General features: G+C 37.9%; 3 protein-coding genes across 4 annotated transcripts; all 3 read right to left on the reverse strand.

The window, feature by feature from the left end:
* Positions 1–1,419: 1,419 nt before the first annotated feature.
* Positions 1,420–4,432, reverse strand: LOC144656270 (uncharacterized). 2 transcript variants are annotated; one of them, XM_078516506.1, is made up of 2 exons: positions 4,137–4,432; positions 1,420–3,464 (listed from the first exon to the last, which is right to left on the reverse strand). In XM_078516506.1, the coding sequence occupies exons 1-2, from the start codon at positions 4,376–4,378 to the stop codon at positions 2,792–2,794; spliced, it is 915 nt and encodes a 304-aa protein (XP_078372632.1). In that variant the 5' UTR covers positions 4,379–4,432; the 3' UTR covers positions 1,420–2,791. The 2 variants fall into 2 exon arrangements, with proteins under 2 accessions (XP_078372632.1, XP_078372631.1); XM_078516505.1 differs by having other exon boundaries at positions 1,420–3,467.
* Positions 4,433–6,675: 2,243 nt separating this feature from the next.
* LOC144656195 (chromatin modification-related protein MEAF6-like) lies at positions 6,676–13,104 on the reverse strand. Its single transcript, XM_078516438.1, has 8 exons — positions 12,985–13,104; positions 11,879–11,991; positions 10,543–10,630; positions 10,103–10,148; positions 9,577–9,639; positions 9,226–9,259; positions 8,594–8,654; positions 6,676–8,439 (listed from the first exon to the last, which is right to left on the reverse strand). Exons 1-8 carry the CDS (start codon positions 13,069–13,071, stop codon positions 8,422–8,424), a joined length of 510 nt encoding a protein of 169 aa, XP_078372564.1. The 5' UTR covers positions 13,072–13,104; the 3' UTR covers positions 6,676–8,421.
* Positions 13,105–15,897: 2,793 nt separating this feature from the next.
* On the reverse strand, positions 15,898–16,794 carry LOC144656530 (adenosine receptor A2a-like). Its single transcript, XM_078516753.1, has one exon. It carries the CDS (start codon positions 16,792–16,794, stop codon positions 15,898–15,900), a length of 897 nt encoding a protein of 298 aa, XP_078372879.1.
* Positions 16,795–22,131: the final 5,337 nt, after the last annotated feature.

Consider the following 22,131-nt stretch of genomic DNA (forward strand, 5'->3'; position numbering starts at 1 on the left):
AGAGGCGTTTATTTCACTTTAACTGTAACAACGTCAACGAAACAAATAAGGCGCGTAATTTGCTCGCGGAGTAAGATAGAAAACAGAGTTTGTGAGAAGAAGACTAATCTTTTCTGCGCTAATAAAAAGCCTGGAGATGTTTCATAGTTCATAGGTCGATATCGATGTCTTCATCGTCAAAGGGTCAACGAGGTTAGCGTCGTTGACCTTTTCGATGTCCGTGTCAAGCAAGAATATAAATAAATTGCGTGTTTTACTCTATGGGGCGTTTCCTTGGTTTTTGAGGCGATTCTTGGAGGAGGCGTCTATTAGACACAGGGCGTTTATAAGAGGGGGCGTCTAATATCAACTTAACACCTAACAGGGGACGTTTATTAGATACGAGGCGTTTATTAGATCATTTACGGTAAGCAAGAGATCGATTCAAACGACTATCCTGCGCTACTTTCGAATTTCCATTAAGATTTCAGCGATCTCTGGAACATGGGCTCCTGCTGGGACTATTAAAGAAACTCCAGGAAGGTCTACAAAAGTGGAGCAGGTTGTACACGCCAGTGCATGAGGGAAACTATTACTTCGATCATACAGCACGCAGTGCAAGCCAGAACAAATACCTCTACACACGCAGGATCTTGTGGAGTTGTGCTATACTCTGCCGCCTGGTTTAGCCTAATGCCTTATTTGTATTGAAAACTCTCAGCCTGGCCAAAATTGACAGAGTTACTAACAGTAAATGTATGGAAACATAACCCCGAAATATCAAACCCCAGCTCAAACAAACACATTTTCCAGACTTTCCAAGTCTCTTGGCGAGCCGGGACACGATCGCCCCTAAGAACGACTGCGTGGGAGGCTAGGCTATTGCCTTTCTCGTGCGAGACACCACCCAACTCCAGGCCGCGATGAGAATGGGAAGGAGCTCTGCCCATACCCCTCGCGGCTCGAATACACGCTCGGGTTGTACTCGGTTTGCGGGCGTGGCTCTTCTCTGTTGTACCGTCACGAGAACCCTTTTTAGGCAAGACGTCCGGGATCCTTTTTTTGGTGTTTTCCTTTCTTGTTAACTCAAATATTGATGATTTTGTTTTCGATTTTATGGTTCTTTTATCTTATTTAGAAAATATCAAAGTATTTTTTCTGTGTTCAAGAGAAAGTAAACCCATTGTGCGAATTTTATACCAATCAACGTTAGTGTTCTCCGTATGCATGTTCTTTTTCGTACGCTTCTTGTTGAGGAGATCATGAAAACATTTTTAAAGGTTACCCCAACATATGAATGTTTCAAGTTAAGGACATTGTAAAATAGGCAAGCCTGTGGAAGTGCTGTATTTGCACTTCGAGCTCAGAAACGAGCAGGGGAAATTTGGGCACATAGTTTTGATTTTTGACCTTGTTGTTGGAATAACAACTTGATACATCTTGTAAGGAACTTATAGTTTAATACATACCTTCAAGAACTATTTACAAGTGAGTTGAAAGTACTTAACACCCAATTAACAGATATACATATACAAGTACTAACATTTAACTTCTAAGGCTAATGTAACTATTAAGTAACCAAGCAGTAGTACAAATACTTATAGGCAAACTGACTAGCTCATGCATGCAAATGTCACCTCGCAGAATTCTGTACACAACAAAATAAATAAATAAATAAACAAAAACAAGTGACTTATTTACTGCCAGTCTAAGGCTTATCGACTTTAGATAAGACTTATGTTACAAAGAAAGTGAAATATTGCACCTCAAGATGATATATACAAGCAAGATAATACAATTAATGGGAAGGTAACCAAAATCAATAAATAATCTTGCGTTATGACTAGTACTATTTAGGAATACTTGAACCAATTTACTTTTGACTAATAAAACTCCCATAATTTATGACTTATGTATTCAAATATTGAAAATATGTTATTAAATGATGGCATATGGTCAGAGACACATTCTTAAAATGACTTGCATTTATTAACTATGAGCTAAATTTTGCAAATGTTAAAGATTGTGATATGTTAAGTATAAATTATTGTAAATACAAAGACAGATTTTTCTGCAAAGATTTTTCTGCAATCCCTTTAAATTTTTTAAAAGGCAAAACATGATCCCCAGGTTTAGTTAGAATAAAGTTTTGAAAATTTCCCTGGACTTTCAAAAAGAAACCTGGACAAATCTGATCCCCCTGGTTGAAAGGCTAAAACCTTAATTTACTGGTAACCTTGGTGACACCACAAACTGTGAGTACATTTCATGAAATATTACGATTCTAAAGTGAATAAAATGGACAAATGACCTTTTAAAAACTAGAAACGTACGTATAAAATGAAGTTACTTAAAGACAAACTAATGGGTGAATACTTAGCAATATAACGTGGTTCAAGTAGTAATGTATTAATTTATGACCTACAGGAAGTTTCAAATAGCAATTTCTTATCTGATTATGCCTGGAAATATACATGAACAAAACCCTTTGTTCTATGCAACAGAAATCAACTTATTCTGGGTATAAAGCTCTGTTTGTTTCCTAACATTTCGAAAATTTAGTACAATTAGCATGCCTTTACAGTAAACGCCTAACACAAGATCAGAGTAATTAACACGTAAACCTAACACAGAATCATTTTTGAGGGCATCGGATTTATGGCACAACAACTACAATCTGACCGCACATATCTCCAGTGTCACTCTAAAGTCGTTTTAATGTTCCACAACCATGCAAACGCTTTGTAAAACACTCAAAAAACCTTCTGCAGTGACTGGAATAAAACCAAACAGTTCCTTTTTGACAAAACTGTTACTCCATACAACTAAACGGGTTTCCTTTGCGACCAAGGGTGATTTTGTAGGTATGACCACAGCTAGTACAGCAGGGCAAAGCTTTCTCTTCCTTCTTGGGAATATACCAGCATCGGACGCAACGGATCCTGTACTTTTTGTACCTGATTCCACAGGCATTACACAAATGCGTACCATCTTCTGCATCGCGCCACAAAGGCGTCTTGAAAGTTCCGCAGGAAGCGCATTCCTTCTCGACTTGGATAGGCGCAGTTCCCAAATCCACGTCGGAAGGGCTCCTATCATTAAACAGCGACTCCGGCGAGGTTTGCAACTTGAAAATCGAAGGATTGAGCCCTGGCGAAGCAAGCCTTCTTCTTGATGTCTTGCAATCGAACTCCGGATTTGAGCAGCGACGTTTCTTCTTGGAAGTAAAGCAACAATCGATCACCAGTTGCGCCTCGGATCGAGTTTTCAGACCGCTTTTCCCTTTCTTTAGCGTCGTTTTCATGTGCAGAGTGACTCCTTTGAAGCTTGGATCACAAGGATTTACACTTTTCACAGGCTTAAGAGGTTTTCTAGGACTCACTCGCTTCGCTAGATTTTTCTTTGGGGTCTTCAGTAACACTGTTTTGTCGCCTTCCTCGAAAACGTCATTGGATGCTTGACTTGATCCTGCGCTGTCATCACCGCTGCTGAGGGTGCAAAACAAGTACATTTGTACAAAACTCAAAACTAACGTTTTAAAGAAATTTCCCTGATGGCAGTCAAATAAATTTTCAGTGGCGTTTACGTTTGAGTTAATTTAATAACTTAATTCGTATCAAACTGATTGACAACAATTTTTTTAAGAACTGACAGCAAAACAAACATAGTCGAGATTCGAGGTGTTTGGTACAATTGAAAAACCAAATGCGAAAGCTGATTTTTCACCGTGCACAGATGATCACAAATTCTTGCAAACCTTGCAATTACGACTCATTGTCGTGAGAAGAAAAGAATGCTTCGTTTCTCTGCTCCATGCTTTCAAATGCAAATCATCACAATGATTCTAATTTGGGCTCCCTTGGTGGAAAATAAAAAGTTTTCACACAAAAAAGGAAAACTATTTTCAGCTCACGTTGATTTTGCTGGATGTTTACATTTTCAGAACTGTACAAAACGAACTAAAATCTTCATCTTTAGAAAAAATCCGGTCTTTCTAGGCAAGACAAACGGAAAGAAACAATTTAAGAATTTGGGCGGGCAAGTCACAAGTTTATACTTGGAAATAGAAATACACATGTAAACGGCTTGTCGAAACCAGCAACAATTTTGTGAGACCTAAAACTATAATTTCCATGTCATGAGCATAGAATAAATACCTTGAAAACGCAAAGGTAGCGTTCGAAAAGATGTCATCATCGTGGGATGGAGTTGTGGAATCCGAAGAAAAGCTACTGCTTGGCTCACGGCCATGATTCTTCTCCTCGTTCATTAGGGAAATGGGATCATACGTTGCTCCACTCATGTTGGGGAAAAATCCCTCGTATCTCCGAAGATCAGCCATGGATTTTGGAACGCCATTCGAGGGATAAATCAGATGTTTTCCGAAAAAAGAAGCCATGATTCTAGCCACCTTGCTGTTCGTACAAAAGATCGCAGTGAACTGCAGAGCTACGTGCCGCTCGACAAGTTTGAGTTCCGCGCCAGGCAACTCTCGACCAATCAGATTACAGCAATGTGGCGGGCAACTGTGGAGTGCACGGCGGCCCGCCAACAATTTTCCCTCCTCTTTTTTCTCATGCCAATTCTCATGCCAATATAAGAACAAAGAGACCTGTAAGATTAGTTTTCGATAGTTTGTAAACAACGTTTTCTATTGGGCCTGCTCTCACTCTGTTTATAAAGATAAAATCTTTTGTTAAAACAGCTATTAGCGCCACAAAGAGCTCGCGCATTGTTTGGCTGGCGTTTGGGCTTTTTTGGAAGAGAACCTCCTTGAACTTTCCCTTCTCCACCCCAGTTCGGGTTATAAACTCCCGCGTCAGGGGTAGAGAAGGGACAGACAGCCGAGACAAACAAAGCACATTTGAGCTGCTCTGCATTGCATGGTATTTTCCGTAAAATAATTTTTGCAATAATTGAAGTGTTACTTTACATCCAGCCCGCTTCTGGAAATTTGATCTTTTCTGATGCCGTTTCCATTATTAAACTTCGCCAATAATTGCCGTCTTCTTTTTTTTTTCTCTCTCTCTTTTTTACAATGGGACGTGAAAAAATAGAGGAAGCTCAAGTTAAAAAAAAAAGAAAACTGGCATTATAGATCATTATAAACAACAGCTGATCGGGAAAATACAATTTTCAGTATGATACTTGAGTTATATTTATTTTATCTTATTTTTTAATAGTTCTTTTTCTTTTGCAAGTTTATGGGCTCCATGAACTTGAAAAGTGACCGCACAGTTTAATACTTGTTACTTATCTTAGTTCAACTTCTAAGTCGGTCTAAGTTTTAGCCGGTTATATTATTGGTTAATGCATTGTATCGACTTATATTAGTTCAACTTGTACATTTTGGTCAGTTTTAATAATACATTTGCTATTTTTTATAGTATTTAATATTTCCCCGAAATAGAACTGAACATAGATTTTCAGCCAAACTTTGGAATTTTTAAATAAAAGAGGGATCACTATTATTCGTTTAGGAGCAGGTAGACCTTGTATACCGTAAAATTCCGGTTATAAGCCCTGGGCTTATATAACTTCGTAAGGGGTTTTGAGTAGGCTTATAAGCGGAGGGGCTTATATCTGGGCGGGCTTATAATCGAATGTATTTTTTTTGTTTCCAGGTGGATGGGCCTATAACCGGCCGGGGGGGGGGGGGGTGGGGGCTTATAACCGGAATTTTACGGTATACCGCATAATTTCTAAATACATTCCTTTGCGAATATCTGACAAGTACTGGAAAGTACACCTTTCCGGTGATAATTTATTTTTCAAACAGTTGCTTTTTATAGAAAGAATTTGATCACTACATTCAAAATACAAGAAAAAACTGATAGGTCGCCGTACTCGTTTACGATTTATCTTTCTCGCGAGCTAAGCCAGATAAAAAAAGCATGCATGAAAAGGGACTGGACTAGGTGCAAAATGGAAACCAAATCTGGCCAATCACAAACAACACGGTACAGGAAATCCTGTAAACCAATAAAAACGCGAAGCAAATACGTGTAGCTGGCGCAAAGCGCGGGAAATCATGCTAGCGGGTCACGATTGGTTTTGATTCCAGCTTCTGTTTGGTTGATAAAGTGGCGGGAGTTTTTTCAGTTGTGCAAAACCAAAACCGCCCTTAATCAAGTAAAATTGATCTAAGGCTTTTGACGTCTTTAAGTTTGTTGTTCAAACTTCTCAGCTGATTTGTTTTTTTTTTTTCATTTTTTTTTTAAAAAAAAGATCGTTGAGTGACCATGAGTGGTGCATTTTCCCTTTCCATCAATCCTTTCCGCACCATGCAACGCATGTTACCAATCCGCTCTAAAAGACGGCTCCGCATCTTTTCTCAAATACAATGAGTGAACTCTTAATATTAAAATCAAAAACGCTAAATCTCTGTTCTCTTTTAAATCAAAGCTTAGGGATCATCTTCTTTTAAACTTTTAATCATTATTTTATTAAGTTTTCAATTTTATTTGTAAATATTAGTGTTAAGTAGATTTATTTTTTATTGTAAATAGTTTCTGAAAAGCCCTATGGGGAGATTATATTAAAGTTCTTACCTTATCTTCTTATCTTAACTCTCTCAGTGGCCACTCCCAGCCACACAAACACATTAGGCTTAACCACTGAAAACGGACATTTCATTTATTCCCAGGGGTGCCCTCTTATGGAAGGATTGACTGTTGCATCAATGCAGACTTGAACTTCAGTGTTTTTGACTTTTATTTTAGATATATTCATTGTGCAAGCACAGCAGTTATTTTATGAACATAAAACTAAGACGTTTATCTACAATTTTTTACTGAAACTGGAGCAAATAATAAACACAAAGCTTACAGCAATTTACACTGATGACGTGTAGTCATAAATTATTACCATGATTCTTATCAGCTAAAAACAACAGGCCCTTGCCCATTGGACAAAAGAGTATGAAAAGCAGGAAAATCCACACAAGAGAATCTACTTGTCTCAAACGACCACACAGGCCGTTTTTCGAGCTCTACTGATGTTAAAGTTTTTACATTAAATCAAGCCAAATCTATTCATAATATATTGGCCCATATTATATGGACCACAATACTCAAATTTAAGCTGGGTTTACACAGGCAATTTTTTTGTGACAAATATATTTGATTGTGTATAAGACACAACGATTATTTGCCAGCAGTTATAAGTTTAGTGCACCAGCAATGACCTTGGACAGCAGAGATACGTACGGAGATATGCGCACGTAGTGCCCAGTGGGAATTTGGAAGATTGGGGACCACATACGCTGTCGCAATATTTGGCACATTTTAGGTGATGAGTCCTCTACACAAGCAATTTTTTCTTTTCGTATGTAACAACTTTTATTTGTAACATAAAGCAAACACACCAGCTTCTCAGCAAATACATTCGTGACATAAAAATTCGCCAATTTTCCTAGTCTACAGGAGCAAGTAAAAATTGTCACATAAAGATTGCTAATGTAAACTAGCCTTTAAAATACTATATACAAGCAATTGACAAGAAAAATACCCAACTGCATTGATTCATATTTATGAAAGCTAAGAAAAACAATCGATAAATAAACAATATCAGATAATCAAATTATATTACAAATATGCAACACTGAAGTATATGGCCAACCACTTTGCGTTATTTTTTGTATTGAATTGATCAACACAAATAAAAATGTCAAAATCTTTAAAATAATGGACCATGAAAGGAATTCAACAAACCGATAATGCAAACTTTGCAATAATGCACAAACTACAGATAAAATTGTCATAAAGATTGTTAGTTTTCTTTTCAACTACAGTCACCCCTGCCTTGTGGACACCTCATTATTGCAGATACCTAGTCTTAGGTCCAATTATTCACAGGATGGATGACGCTATCCACCAGATAAACCGCTATCCAGTGAATAAGTGCTAACATTTACCCAACTACGCTATCCACCTGATAGTGATTTATCCGGTGAAAAGCACTGTACACCCTAACAGCTTTTAAACAACTGGGCCCTGGCGATAAGAATTACCAAATATAACTCCTGCTATTACGGACACCAAATTGTGGTCCCAAAGGTGTCTGTTATGGTGGGAGTTGACTTTAGGCTGCTTCTTATTTAGCATGCAAAAAAAAAAAACAATCTACCGTATATGCAATGTGAAGGAAGGAAAAATACACATTCACAACAATCTGATTCTGCATTTGTTGAAATACTTCACAGAACAAAAACAAAAGTTTTTTTGTTTCACAAAGAAATGAAAGAAAAGAAAATGAAAGTAAAAGTAAAAAAATGAAAATTTTGATAGCTCTATGTTGAATATGTTTTTAGTTTTCTTACATTCATAAATGTTCATCCAACTTCCCACCCCATCCCCCCCATCCCCTCCCCCAATCATTTCTGGTAAATAATACTAAATTTCTTGCTGGAAAATTTTGCCAAACACCTCTTGGAGAACTTCCTTAATCTTCATGTTCATCCTGAAAACAAATGGATACCAAGGTCATCTAGAGTTGTATGTACAAAAGAGTTGTATTGTAGCGTTGTATGTTACAAAAGTCTTGCTAACAAAACCATCTTTTTTAAGTTTACAACAAGAGATCTTAGATTTTTTTGCTGTAACTGAAAACTCACCTCTCCAAAGCTCGGCTCTCTAGATCTATGACCACCAGCTTTTTTCACTCTCAATTCAATCCTAGAAATGAGAGACAAAATATACCATAAGGTGTTGAGAAAGAATGTAAAAAACAAATAAGCTGTTTCAAGCTGCCTGCTGTTTGCATGCATTAGATAACCCACTCCAAAAGCAGTGTACATGCATTATGCTGTTCTGGCGTACATATAATTCTTGGATTTCCCCTCAACTAGTTTTCTCCTTTTCAGGCTGCAAATGTATCTATCAATTCCAGGAGTGTCCACTGACCGTCCCCCCCCCCCCCCTTTCAAGGTTAGGGTTAGGGTTTCACAAAGCACCAAATTCCCCAACCAAAGATAAATTGATGAACAGCAACAAACCATAGAAGATCCCAATGTTTGAGAGAACGTCACTAGTGTATCAAGTTTTGATTTCACTTGTGTTGACGGTATTGCAAAGCTTATGTTCTGTGGAATTTAAGATAAGTCAAAGTGAAAACTGAAGGACAAAACCTATCTATAGAAATCCCACTGAAGAGTCACAATACCAGTAACAAGCAAAATAGTTGAAAAAATGAGTTTATTTTATTAGAACAACTTGGCCCAGAATGACAATCAACAAATTCAACTACCTGTGTCTTTTATGTTTTCTCTTCTTGTGAGAACCTAAAAAGAAATTCAAATGTACAATATGAATTAAAATTAAATTGTATTGAAACATAACTATAAAGTGCAAGAACTAACAAAACTTGGAAAACTACAGGCATGTGTGGCTTCTTTTTGTTTTACTCAATGGAAACAAAATTCAATTAAGAGAAACTAAAGATATTGTCTAATCAAAATTAATGGTCAAACAGATCTTAATAAAGCTTGATTTATGTTAAGCAAAGATGATGCTTTGACGATGGTAAATTAGGACTGGGATGTGTTTACTTTCAAAGGTTCTTTTGTTTTGATAGGAGCTGGCACAAGAACCTTCTTACCTTTGTGAACACGTCCAATGTGGCCATGTTGATGATGGATTTGGTCTGAGTGTGATGGTTCCTCTATAAAAATGACAATTAAATTTGAGAATAGACTATTTAATATTTATAGCTCAGACAATCTTACATGCATTTCAATCATTTATATATTCATACTTTTATAATATGACAACAAATAAACATCTGTGTCATTTCAGTTTGAGCGACAGGATACATGTACCTGCTCAATGCAGTAACATACAAAACAACTACATCTGACAACAAAATAAAAGCTTTCAGCTCTTTCAGGGGTCAGCAACAACAATACTCTCTATTATTTTGGGGAGCAAAAGTTAAATGTTTTAAACATTATGTTCCCTGGGGTGAAGCCTAGAGCCCTGCCGGTATCATTGTTTATTCAGTATGACATGAGCCCGTTGGTCTTGTATTAGGACTTATGGATGGGCTAAGCAAATTATCAACCATGGTAACAGGAAAGTCAACAACCAATAAGAGCGTGGTACAGTTGTAGCTTCATTTTACTTACTCTTTTCAGGTAGAGGTTCAGTAAGTCCCCCTCCAGCTGCTATAGCCTAACAAGACAAACAACAGAAAAATGTAACTCAAACCAAAGGTATTAGCAAGCAGAATACAATATATGCAAGCACAGTCCTGGACATGTCTGTTTAACCTTGCATGACTGGAGTCCAATAAATTTATGTCAATGAAGATTTAGTGATAGCATCATAACTAAAGAGTGTTGCAGCATGCTTCCATGTCCTGTATGCCTGGGCTTGTCTCATGACAGTGAAATATAAAAAATGAGCAAAAGTACAGAGGCAAGAAAAACAATTTAGGGTATAGATAATGTGATGAATGTAATTAAGGGTTCATTTCTCTCTGCAAGAACAGAAAATCCTCCTTATTTAAAACAAAAGTAATTACCGGTACACTTAATTCAGAATACTGCACAAGAACTGCACTTACTGCATGTGACGTTATGGATGACTTTGAGAACAGCCGCTCAGCATCTTTAAATTTTCTGTTTCTTCTTTCAACTTTTGTGTTTGTGGTTCTAGAAAAATTTCAAACAGTTTTAAAGTCATGAACAAACCCTACAAGCTACTGTTACAGAGGGTTTTCAAAAATTTGACGGACGGGTGTTTTTCGGAACTCCGAAGTTGGGAAGCATTATCACGTAGTTACCAATCTGTTACGAACTCGCCATGAAGTTGGAACTACACGAACTTGCCACGAATCAAAGTTAAATTGATTCCTGTTTAGAGACAAACTACACCACAAAACCTACGATTCATTTTTCAAACTATAGAAGCCAACCATTTTACCTCAAGGCTTCAACTAATTTGCTGCATCAAACACTACATTTCGAAAGATCTCGCGCCGGTGCAAAGCTCTCTCAATAATTGATTTATTTGGGAGCCGTACGAGAGAACGAAGAAGAGAAAGGAAGGAATTTCGGCACAGAAACACGCAGAGTAATTTGACATGTACAAGTTTCACGTGTCACTAATTGCTGAGTAGGAACATTGCGGTAAGAGTTATTTTCCACCAATTTCCTATGATTCGTGCCAAATATTGTATTTGCTTGCAGTACTTTACGTAGTAGTTAACATCATCAGTTAGAGCGGAGCGCATTTGTTTCCTGCCTTTCTCGGCCGACATCTTTGCGAACGAAGTTGTCAACACAGGCTCACAATACTACAAATTTTTGTCATTCACCTTTCCGATTCTGTTGGCCCTTTACCTTGTAACCAGTTACCTTGCGGGTGAAAAGAAATTATACCTCCGCTCAGCAAACTTAAGTTTCCGAACTACATTGCGAAGTTCGCGTGAATTTCGAATTCGCGCGAAGTGAACGATTTGCAACTACGTAATCGAATTGTCAAGTTCGTCGCCAATTCGGAAATTCCGAACAAACTTCGGAACCCGTTCGTCAAAAGTTATGTGAAACCCTCTGTAGTACTACATGTTATTCATAACCATACACTGCGAAAGTGTAGGATGCCAAACCCTGTCACAATTACATTTCAACAAAAGAAAAAATGCACATGCAGCAAAATCTGCAGGGGCAATCAAACCATTTTTTGTTTTCTTTGAAGGTTTGAGAGATCATGATTTCAACGTTATAGCATGTGAAATTTCAAATGTGAGAAGAATGATATCATTATGTTAAGATTGGACTTCAAAATAAACGTTGTTTAATGAATACAGATAATTTTTTATTTGTTTTACTTCTGTAACAAAATTTAAAACTAATAAATGATGCTAACTGCAGGAGTGTACAATACTGAGTTTAGCTTACTTATTTGTAAGTAGTCTGTCCCATCCTCTGATTATATTCCCATACAGCTGCGTGTCCTCTAAATAACTTCCTTCAAAAGCATATATCTGACGCTCCAGATTGGCCAGACTTTCCTGTTTATCAACAATAGAAACATAGACACAGACATCTCTTAGTCTGAAGCAATAGCAACTGAACAGAAATAAGGCAAGACAGCATAACGTTTGCATGACACAGAGTTGTGAGGTTTCGTGATATAAATGAAGAGAAAGTCATGCTATGAGCAAGCTCAGTTAAAGGCACACTGTCACAAGGATTTTAATGTTTTTCGGTAAAAAGTACTAAAAATAGCGAATAGATCTTCTCGCACATGAAATGCACCTAGTACATCAAGATGGAGCTAGGGGGTATTGCGGTATATTAAATTGCGGTTTTGCATTATTTTTGGTGGGGTTTTGCAGAATTGTTTATTTTAACCTGCGGTTTAATTACAGTTTTCTAGACTATGTTTATTGTGGTTAAATTCAGTGCTTTATTGCAGTTTTTGTAAGTTTTTCTGTGCGGTTTTGCAGTTTTCGTACCCCCTTTTCACCCCTCTCCTGACATAACTTGGAAAAATTCACAAGACAAAAAAGACAGAGCAATCAGTTGAAAAATATGGACAGCTTAAAACTCTAATAATCATAGTCATAAAAAAGATGGAGCTTAGATTTTTTTCAGTGACTCAGCGCGATCAAAAATGTAACCGTACAAGGGGAAACCCCTTAGATTGATCATTGATCAAAGTTAAAATTCTCTTCAACGGTCCGTTATTTTTCGCAGTGTCTTAAATCGTATACATAGTCCTACTGGGATTGAAGAAAATGTTAAGAGATAAATCTCGTTCAAAGAATAATCGCTATAATATATCAAAGTGTTTATCGCTGTACTGTAGAAGATATGTTTACAAACTCAAATAAACGTGTGTATTTTGGCGCCCAATCGCTCTGACGTCATGCAATGGATACATCGATCGCTCTATATCGGCCTTTTTTCTTAAAAATTAGAGTGGAAACGAGCAAAAACCCAATAAGTGATCAACTTAAGATTATCATTACGAATAATATGAAAGTTTGATGATAACTTACGGCGATTTCTGCCCTTTTCTTGATGAGTTCGGCCAATTCTGTTCTGGTATCTGTCACTTTGTTCGGCGCCGCCATCTTCTGTTGCATTTTCGCGTTTCCCGGATGAGATCACCTACCTTCCGAGAGTATCATGGGTAATTTTCCCGCGCCGCGCGTGTACGTGCGCGGGATCGTCGACGCATTTCAGCTGCTTTTTAGCTCTTTTCTGAAAATAAAACTCCTTGTGTGTTTCTTATTATATTCTTTCTATCGAAACAAACAACAAATCAACCAACGAATATGGTTCCAGATTTTATTTTAATACGAAGTTGCCAGTCAAAGCTCTTTTTTCGGATGACCAGCAATTTGTTGGTCTGGCTAGCCAGAGAAGGCTTATCAGTCTTTCTTAATTAGAATTCTTGATGACCAGATCTATAATCTGTAAGCTACACGAATCTACTACTCTTTTACAGTTTTGACATGGTCATTTTGGCTTATGACCAATCCATACTTTTTTTCCTGTCGTGAATTCGGTGTGAAAACCCCGGGTGAAAACGGTACTGGACAATCTTACTTAAAAAAAAAATGTAATTTAGGTTTCTCCAAATAACAATGCTTTGTATTCATTGATGCTTTGTAAATTTTTGACCTTTCATTCGTATTTACCAGGAAATGACTACTTTCTTTATTTCTAACCATTTTCAGCTATCTTCCTCGATTTTTTTGCCGAACTCATGGCAGTTAACACTGTTGATTGTAAGGTTTTGTTAAAGTGTACAGTCGAAGCTCTCGTAAGCGGACACCCTCGGGACGCGAAAAAAGTGTCCGTAACTGGAGCTGGCCGCTTACGAGAATGGTTCTCGTAAGCGGCCACTAGAGGTGAAGGGAATAGATGGCCGCTTACGGGAGCTTGCCTAGCTAACAAGTGGTGTTTAAAATGTAACCGGACGTGGATGACGACAAAACAAACACTGAAATATGGTTCTGTATCACTTAAAATCATTGTGACGAACGCGATGTAAAGTTAATAAGAAAAACAAGATACAGAGGTTGTTTATAGGATTTTCTTTGGGTGTCCGCTTACGGGCGCTTAAAAACAAAAAAAAAGTCAAAGTCATAATCTCTGAAAGTGTCCGCGGCCGCTTACGGGAATGTCCGCTTACGAGAATGTAAAAATACAGAGACGGTTTGTATGGGAGTTAAAACGGGCTTTCAAACAAGGCGGCCGTAAGTAGAGCTGTCCGCTTACGAGAGTGTCCGTTAAGAGAGCTTCGACTGTATATCTATTGTTGCACCTTCTGCTCTAAAGCACGTATTGCACGTTAAATTTCTCCTGTGGATTTTTCGATCACGTCAGTAGTTAATTTATGGAAACGTTAAACAAATCATTTTAAATAAATAAATCGTCTCTATTTTACGAGGGTAGCACATCATGAATAGTCTTGCGACTAACAAACCTGTGGCCCTCGGATTCCCGATCGAATTGGAATTTAGAAGTATTGGTTTTTGTGAAGGGAGGAAAACCGGAGATCTCGGAGAAAAACCCTTGGAGCAAGGACGAGAACCAACCGTGACAAACTCAACCCACATGTGACGCCGGGTCCAGTAATCGAACCCGGGCCACATTGGTGGGAGGCGAGCGCTCTCACCACTGCGCCATCCCTGCTTCCCACATCACACAGCTCTTTAAAGTTTGTTCACCTCCTGTTAATCGACTACTTGCAACAATTTTCACATTGAAAATTCAGTCTTTCCCGATTGCTTTGGTAAAACTTTATTCTACGTAAACACAAACTTTATATTGAGTTGTACTTTCCTTTAAAGATCAGTTACTTCAATAAAGAAACAATTTTTTAAACATTAAACTTTACGACAATTCTTTAAAACAATTCTTGGATTCAGGTTTGGTACAAAAGATAAGCATTCATACATGTTTTCATGTTCTACCTTATCCTATAAATGCATCGTTAACTTGGTTTTGTGTCACGTGATGCAGCTTGACCAAAACACCGCTTAAAGAGTTCATGATGTAAGAAAAGTATTTAACAGTAGACATTAACCGAGGAAAAAAGTTGCTTTCGAATAAGCAGCTGAATACAACATTCGATGGCCACTGTAACTACCTTAAAGAAGGCTAACATTAGTACCACTCCTGTTATCGAGAAAAAAATTTTTGTATGTACACAATCTTAATCTTGTTCAGCAAGCATTTTCCAGCTCTTGTCGCCGTAGTTTTATCTACTCCTGGATCTTATTACAGCTTCCATGAGCTTTGTTGGTAATCTGTTGGAAAAGGTTTCGTGTGATTACAAACTTATTTACATAATATTATCTTACTATTTATTTTCTTAGTAATATATATATTAATACCGGTAATACTTGTTTGCGACGATTATCTCCAAAAGCAATTTAAATTAAGCTTGCCATAGAGAATCATCTTTTCAGTAGAAATCCAAACTGATACACGAGAAAAGATTTATACACTATTTACACATTGAAAAAGTGAAATAAGTCAAAATTCGTCAAGAATTCTAAAGAATAGATCGGTTAGTACGAATATATATATCAAATCAAACTTTCTAATCACACCTTCTCGAGCTCGAAACGGAAATAAATGCCGTTGGGTGCAGGAGAAATGCTAATACTGCGTAAAAAATCATCATCAGTCAATCAAGGTAGCTATGGCACAGCCTCATTCTTATTCTTAGCTTCAGGAAGGTCCGCTAGGACTGGCAGTAGTTTAACTGTTAAATAACCGAGATAACCTAATGCTTGTGCTTATGCTCGGTAAAAACAAGCCTTAGTTGAACAAAACATTTTTAAAAACGTGAAAAAACTTTCGAGTACAGGCCCATGACAAAAACTAAACGCTGATCATTTTAAGGTTTTGCAGCGTCTTTGACGCAAGTTACGTGCGAGTCACATGTCTAACTGTCAGTTACAGTGACAGGAATAATTGCGTAGTTTTCGCAGGCAGGTAGCAAGAGCCTTACGAAAGTCCTTCAACCTCCAGCAGAATATGAAAGGATCAAGGACAGCGCTCAACGATGTAAAGGTCAAGGTGATTTTTATGTAGCGCTTGAAAGACGGCGAGCTGGGCGGTACCACGGCTGGCAGGAACACAATGGGTGCCCAACACAACAAGCTGACGGCCACCGTCATTGCGACCACTGCAGTTGACTTGTTCCAGATGTCGTTGTTCTGGGACGCTGTGGGGTACTGACAGGAAATTTGTCGGGCTTCTCGTCTGGCAGTGCAATACATGGAGATGTGGAGGGCCACGATTAGGATGATGATAACTGCAATGTAGAAGAAGGCATACAGCGGCTGACTTGTGAAGAGGCTCAGCAAGGTCAGCAATACTGCGATGAACCACTGTGCACAGAACGCTGATATGGTAACATTATTCGTGCTCGTCCAGTCGATGTAGCGATACGGGAAACAGATGTAGATAAAGCGGTCCAAGGTGACGATGAATTGGCCGTTCAAGGACGCCAAGAAAAGGCCGAATCCTAATTTGAATCGCACAGCCTCGGAGACGGCACTGGAACCGCAGTTGATGTCGTAGATGTACATTGGCTCGTACACTGCGCAGATCATGACGTCAGTCAATGACAGGCTAATCAGTAAAACCGCGGTACACATCTCTCGCAGCTGTCTCGTCAGAAGAACAGCAAGTATCACAAGAATGTTCGAGAGAGTTCCAATCACCGATATACCGCTGCTGATTACAGTCAGTGCTATCACTTCTGCTGATGTCATTCCATAGAAGTCGAAGCTGCCGCCATTCCGCGTCGTAGAGTTGGTGTCCTGTGAAGCAGGTTCAGACATACTGCAGTCTTATTACAGCTGGCAAGTGACTCGAGTTGATTCCTTGTCGAACGTAAAAAAACCCGAGTAAGACTCAGTCGTACATATTGTATAAGAGAATTCAGTGGCGTGACGGATTGGAGAAGCAATTGAATTTTTTAAACACGAAATCAACGCCAAACAGTTATTCACGAATATCGGGACCGCTACCGTCCATGTTAAAGCGATGAAAACAAGAAGTAAACTGGAACTTTAAAACAAGGACTTCGCAACATAAACAGTCTTTTGCCTTTTTGTTTTCCGCTGTGCGTACAATGGAAAAACAATCCCAACCTCACCAACAAAGCTTTGCTGTCAATCTTATTAGTGCTTTGAGTTTCCGTTGCTTCCAGCGATGTGTGATTAAAAAAAATTGTCTCATTAGGGAAAGGAACAAAAATATAAAAAATACTACGTTATAAACACCTCTAATTTGCAAAACAACTTGTTCCCCAATGTGTTGATGAAAAGGAAACTACATGGACAAGGAAATAAAACTGATCTTCTAGAAATGTTTTTTTTTTAAAAAAAAAGAAAGACATAATGCAAAGAAAAGGCTTAAAAGGCTTAAAAGACTCTAAGGTCATCACCAGATGATGATGATGATGACCTTATCAACCATAATGGGTGAGCAATAAGCTCGATCGAAAACTTCCTTTTCGGAAGTTAACACAAATTGTAAAATATTCGTTTATTACGCGTTTATTCTTGTCTTTTATCCTGTCTTAATGAGAAGAGCATTAATAAAAAAAATTAACAAATCTGGTAATTCTTGAATGTTTAGCACATTAAAGCGATTTTTTGCAAGAATCCATGTTTTAAATTCTCTTTTACGCCTATAATTATGAATATTCAAGCAATCTGACTCCGTTCTGCTTTTGCACTTTTCTTTACTTTGTTTATGCTTCTATGGCTCCTGTATGACAGAAAAGTGTTTTATTTTTTTGACATTTTTTTTGGCATTCGTGTTAGTTTGACTTTAATGATCAGGAAATGGTGGGTGTTAACCATTGAACCGAGCGGCTCTCCGAAATTTCGGTGGCAAGCAAATGAAAGAGTAATTTTTTTTCCGAAAATCGCTTCGGAAATTTTGGACTTCGTTTAAAAGTAGTCCTTTCATTCCGGTCGGTACGAACCGTCGGATAATTCTGTACCATTTGTTTATTAATTTCTCCCGGTTCTTATCTACCATCAAGGTAAAACAATAACTAGAAACTACCGTTTACACGACAGAAAAAAAAAAACACGGATGCAGAGAACCGCTCTTCTGTAAACAAGAATGAACTGAAAATACTGCAAATGACATATCTTTAAGGCATTTACACTGTATAAAAGACTGAGAAATAGTGTGCAGAAGAGAGCAGGTTATTGTTTCCCTAGTTGCTATATATATTTGGACAGTAACCAGAGTTTGGGGGTGAAATCAATTAACGCAAATGTTTAGAATTCGCGTTTATTTCTTATAACAAGGTATAAGTAGTCACTAACCATTATTCTATAGTTATTCCAACCGTTCTATTCCGATTTAGTAGAATCTCAGCTGTGTTCTATTGGAAATCCGCGAATCTGATTGGTTCTCCCACTCTTTTTTATTCGCCGATAGAAAACAGTCGCGCGCGCGCGTAGCTCTTTAAGCGGTAAATTTTCTTGATTTTTGTCTTCAAAGTGCACAATATTGTAGGTTTTGGACTGCAATCCTTTAGAGTTTCTACTAAAACAATTAGACTACTCGCCCTCGTTTTCTATGAGCGATAGTCAACTCGGCTGCGCCTCGTTGACTATTTGCTCATAGAAAACTCGGGCTCGTAGTCTAATTGTTAAATAAATGGTCAACATCCTTTATATCTTCTCACAACTTTGTTTAACTTTAATTTTTTTGTTCTAGCAATTAAACTGTATAGGTTTCCTAACTCTTTAAATGCTACTTTTTGCAATAATCAGCGCAATTAATTCTATCTTTTTATAATATAATATAATATAATATAATATAATATAATATAATATAATATAATATAATATAATATAATATAATATAATATAATATAATATAATATAATACAATACAATACAATACAATACAATACAATACAATACAATACAATAAATAAATACAATACAATACAATATAATATAATATAATATAATATAATATAATATAATATAATATAATATAATATAATATAATATAATATAATATAATATAATATAATATAATATAATATATATCATATCATATCATATCATATGATATGATATGATATGATATGATATGATATGATATAATATAATATAATATAATATAATATAATATAATATAATATAATACGGTAAACATGGTGAATTGGTAAATTGTTATTCACTTGTTCATAAAGACATCTGCTGCTCTCTTGCTAACAGTTGTTCACTTCCCACGTCGTGACCCATCTGACAATTTACAGATTTACATGAAACACTTAAATACACACATTAATTTCGTAAAAATGTTGTATAGCAACACTCTGCGCAGCATTTATTTTCGTTATCGGACATCGATTGCTTTTCTACAGTTTTTCTTTAACGTTAAAGGACACTGGCCGTGAAGCCAGTTTTCACTGAGTATGCCTTGTGAATTGTCGTAACAGATCAGGTTTGGTATCGAATGCTTAGGCGATAAAGTAATTGTTAGTGGGTACGAACAGTTCTCTGTTTAATCCACCAAAACCGGTTGAGAGAGCTACGTTTTTTAGGTATCAGGAATGGGTTTGCTATTCAGTTCTTTTTTGCCTTTTTTTTGTTTACGCCGTGGCTACAATGCGGTTCATTAATGTTGGGACAATTCTGGGCCAAATGACTGCTAGTCCCCCATCCCCCCAAGCAATGTTAAGAATTGACCACCCCACACACCAAGATCAGGGCATACATGTTTGTCAAAATTGCTTGGGGGGAGGGAGGGGGGGGGGGGGAGGTTAAAGAATGAACAACAACAGTGGTAAGTCCATTTTTTACGTACAAAAAGGTTATTTGGTATGATTAAGAGATCGCCTTAACAAGTATGCCAACGATTTTTGACCTTTATTTTATGACAATTAAAAAAATGAATTTATTTCAGTTTGCTTCGGAATGTCGTAGCGATTAGGCTTGTCTATCAGTGTTTTGAACTCTCCTCCCGCTGTAAATGTACAGACAATGCTCAAATCCAAATAGAAACATGCAAAAATATCGCTGTCACCGCTTGCGTTCTCTGAAATACGTAGGATTTGGTTTTGTTGTTTTGCTCAATTTCCCCCTAAATTTTTCGGTCGCGGTTCTAAGTTTCTGCTAAAATTCACAGCTAACATTAAAAAAGAAACATTGTATGCGCAGAGCCTGGAATTGCCTGGCAACCACACTGACTAAAACAATGAAACTGCAATTTTGAATGAAAGAGACACAACTGCACAAATGAAAAGTATGCAAAATAGTAGATAAGGTAAAGTAAAGCTGTCGATTCAAGTGGCTCATCAGGCCGGAGCTTAGCATTAAGCGGCTAGGAATATTTCTATTTCCCCCTGGATGGGATGCTAGTCCATCGCAGGGTTACCCCCAGCAGAAAATTCGCCGGTACCCATTTATACACCTGGGCTCAGTTGTTCAAAAGGTGAATAACGCTATCCACCGAATAAATTACTGTCCAGTGGATAGCGTAGTATGTTTTGTCAACACTTATCCACTGGATAACGTTATCCACACTGGGGCATGCGTGGAGAGAGGCTTTATATGAAAGTAAAGTGTCTTGCTCAAGATCACAACGCAGTGATCCGGCCAGGGCAATTTTATGAATTTAAAAATATTGCCTTTCTTTTTTTTTCATTGTGGAAAGAGCAAATTGACAGAGTGACCGGTTTGCAGATGATCGTGACCGAAAAGTTTCTGTTCCTTTGTAACAAAGAATGAAGATGCTCAAGAGTGACACGTCATACAAAACGAGGAAAAATATCACGTGATTTCTTTGCAAGCGGTGGTGCTTTCCATAAAATCGACTTTCATAGAGTCTTATCAGTTATCTGGATAACATTAATTTTCTTATTGAATAAGCTTCTATGAATAGATCGAGTGGCAATTTCAGCCTCGTTCTCATGTTACACTCTGTTTGACCTGTACCGACTAACAAAAACATAGCTATAACTCAAAACTTTTAGCACAATTTGAAACCACAAACTACCCAGCGTGAAAGAGGAGGTTTTAATCTATTGAAATCCGTTGTCAAACCTTTTCAGTACTCTAAGCACAAAAACATCGTTTCTGTGCTCCTAGCTCCCGGACTATACAGTCAGTGCACACTGTTGAGGTCACTTTGCCACAGAGACAATAATGGTGTTCTGCAAGGCCTTTGCAATTAACTTGATTGATAATTATATCATACGGTACCTATCACACAGCGGTCAAACGCCGCGCGCGTGCGCAGTTCCTGTGCAATTCCCGCCAAACTTCTCCATACAAAGTCTTAAATTTTCCGAAAACTTTCGCTTTAAACCCAAAAGTTAACGCCGTCCCTGGAAAGTTAAGGTCTATCCACCGCTTATGGATTGGAAATTGGATAATTCATCTCCACCGAGTGTCCCAGCTTGAAATGTTCTTTCACCGTACTATTTCTTTAACAATTTCTTGCAAAAGTTTGCCCACTTTCGAGTCAAAAGTTCGAGGCGGCGAAGACCGGATGTGACGTCAACTTTTGCGTTTGACCGCTGTGAAGGTACCTATTGAATTCAGCACCTGAAAACTTGTTCAGTTGTTTGTTTGACCACAATCTCCGGCGCACGCGCACAATCAAACCGGAACCCTGGTTCCGGTTTAGGATTCGTCCAAAGCCGTTGAGTTTCCCGACCGCTGGTCTAGGGGGACGCGGGCTCTGGGAACGAGAATGTGGTGAAACGAACAAGTTTTCAACAGCCATTCAGATTCAGACGCCTTTGTGGAGGGCTTTCAGAATAGCACAGAGGTCCCGATCACTGGCGCAGACCAGAAGGATCGTAGCCTCTGAGGACGAGATTGCTGGAAGGCTTGTCAAAACCAAACAACACTGAAGGGGCACAACTTTACAGATCCGAAGAAAAAATTTCCCGCATATCAAAATTACCACAAAACCTTTTTACTCAAATATTTAGTCCACATTGAAAATATCAGTACCGGCATCACCATGAGCTTAAACATGTGCACCACAATTTATGTTGTTACCTTTTGAAACGTCTCGGCGTTTTTTTTTTTGCCCGGGGGGGTAGTTCCTTAATGGCCTATACGGGGAGGCCCGCCCGAAGGGGTACCTTTTCAGGCTTCAGGTATACAAAAGGGTAGGGACAGAGT

The sequence above is a fragment of the Oculina patagonica genome, chromosome 6 (assembly GCF_052425735.1).
Source record: "Oculina patagonica isolate OP01 chromosome 6, crgOcupat, whole genome shotgun sequence".
NCBI lineage: Eukaryota > Metazoa > Cnidaria > Anthozoa > Scleractinia > Oculinidae > Oculina > Oculina patagonica.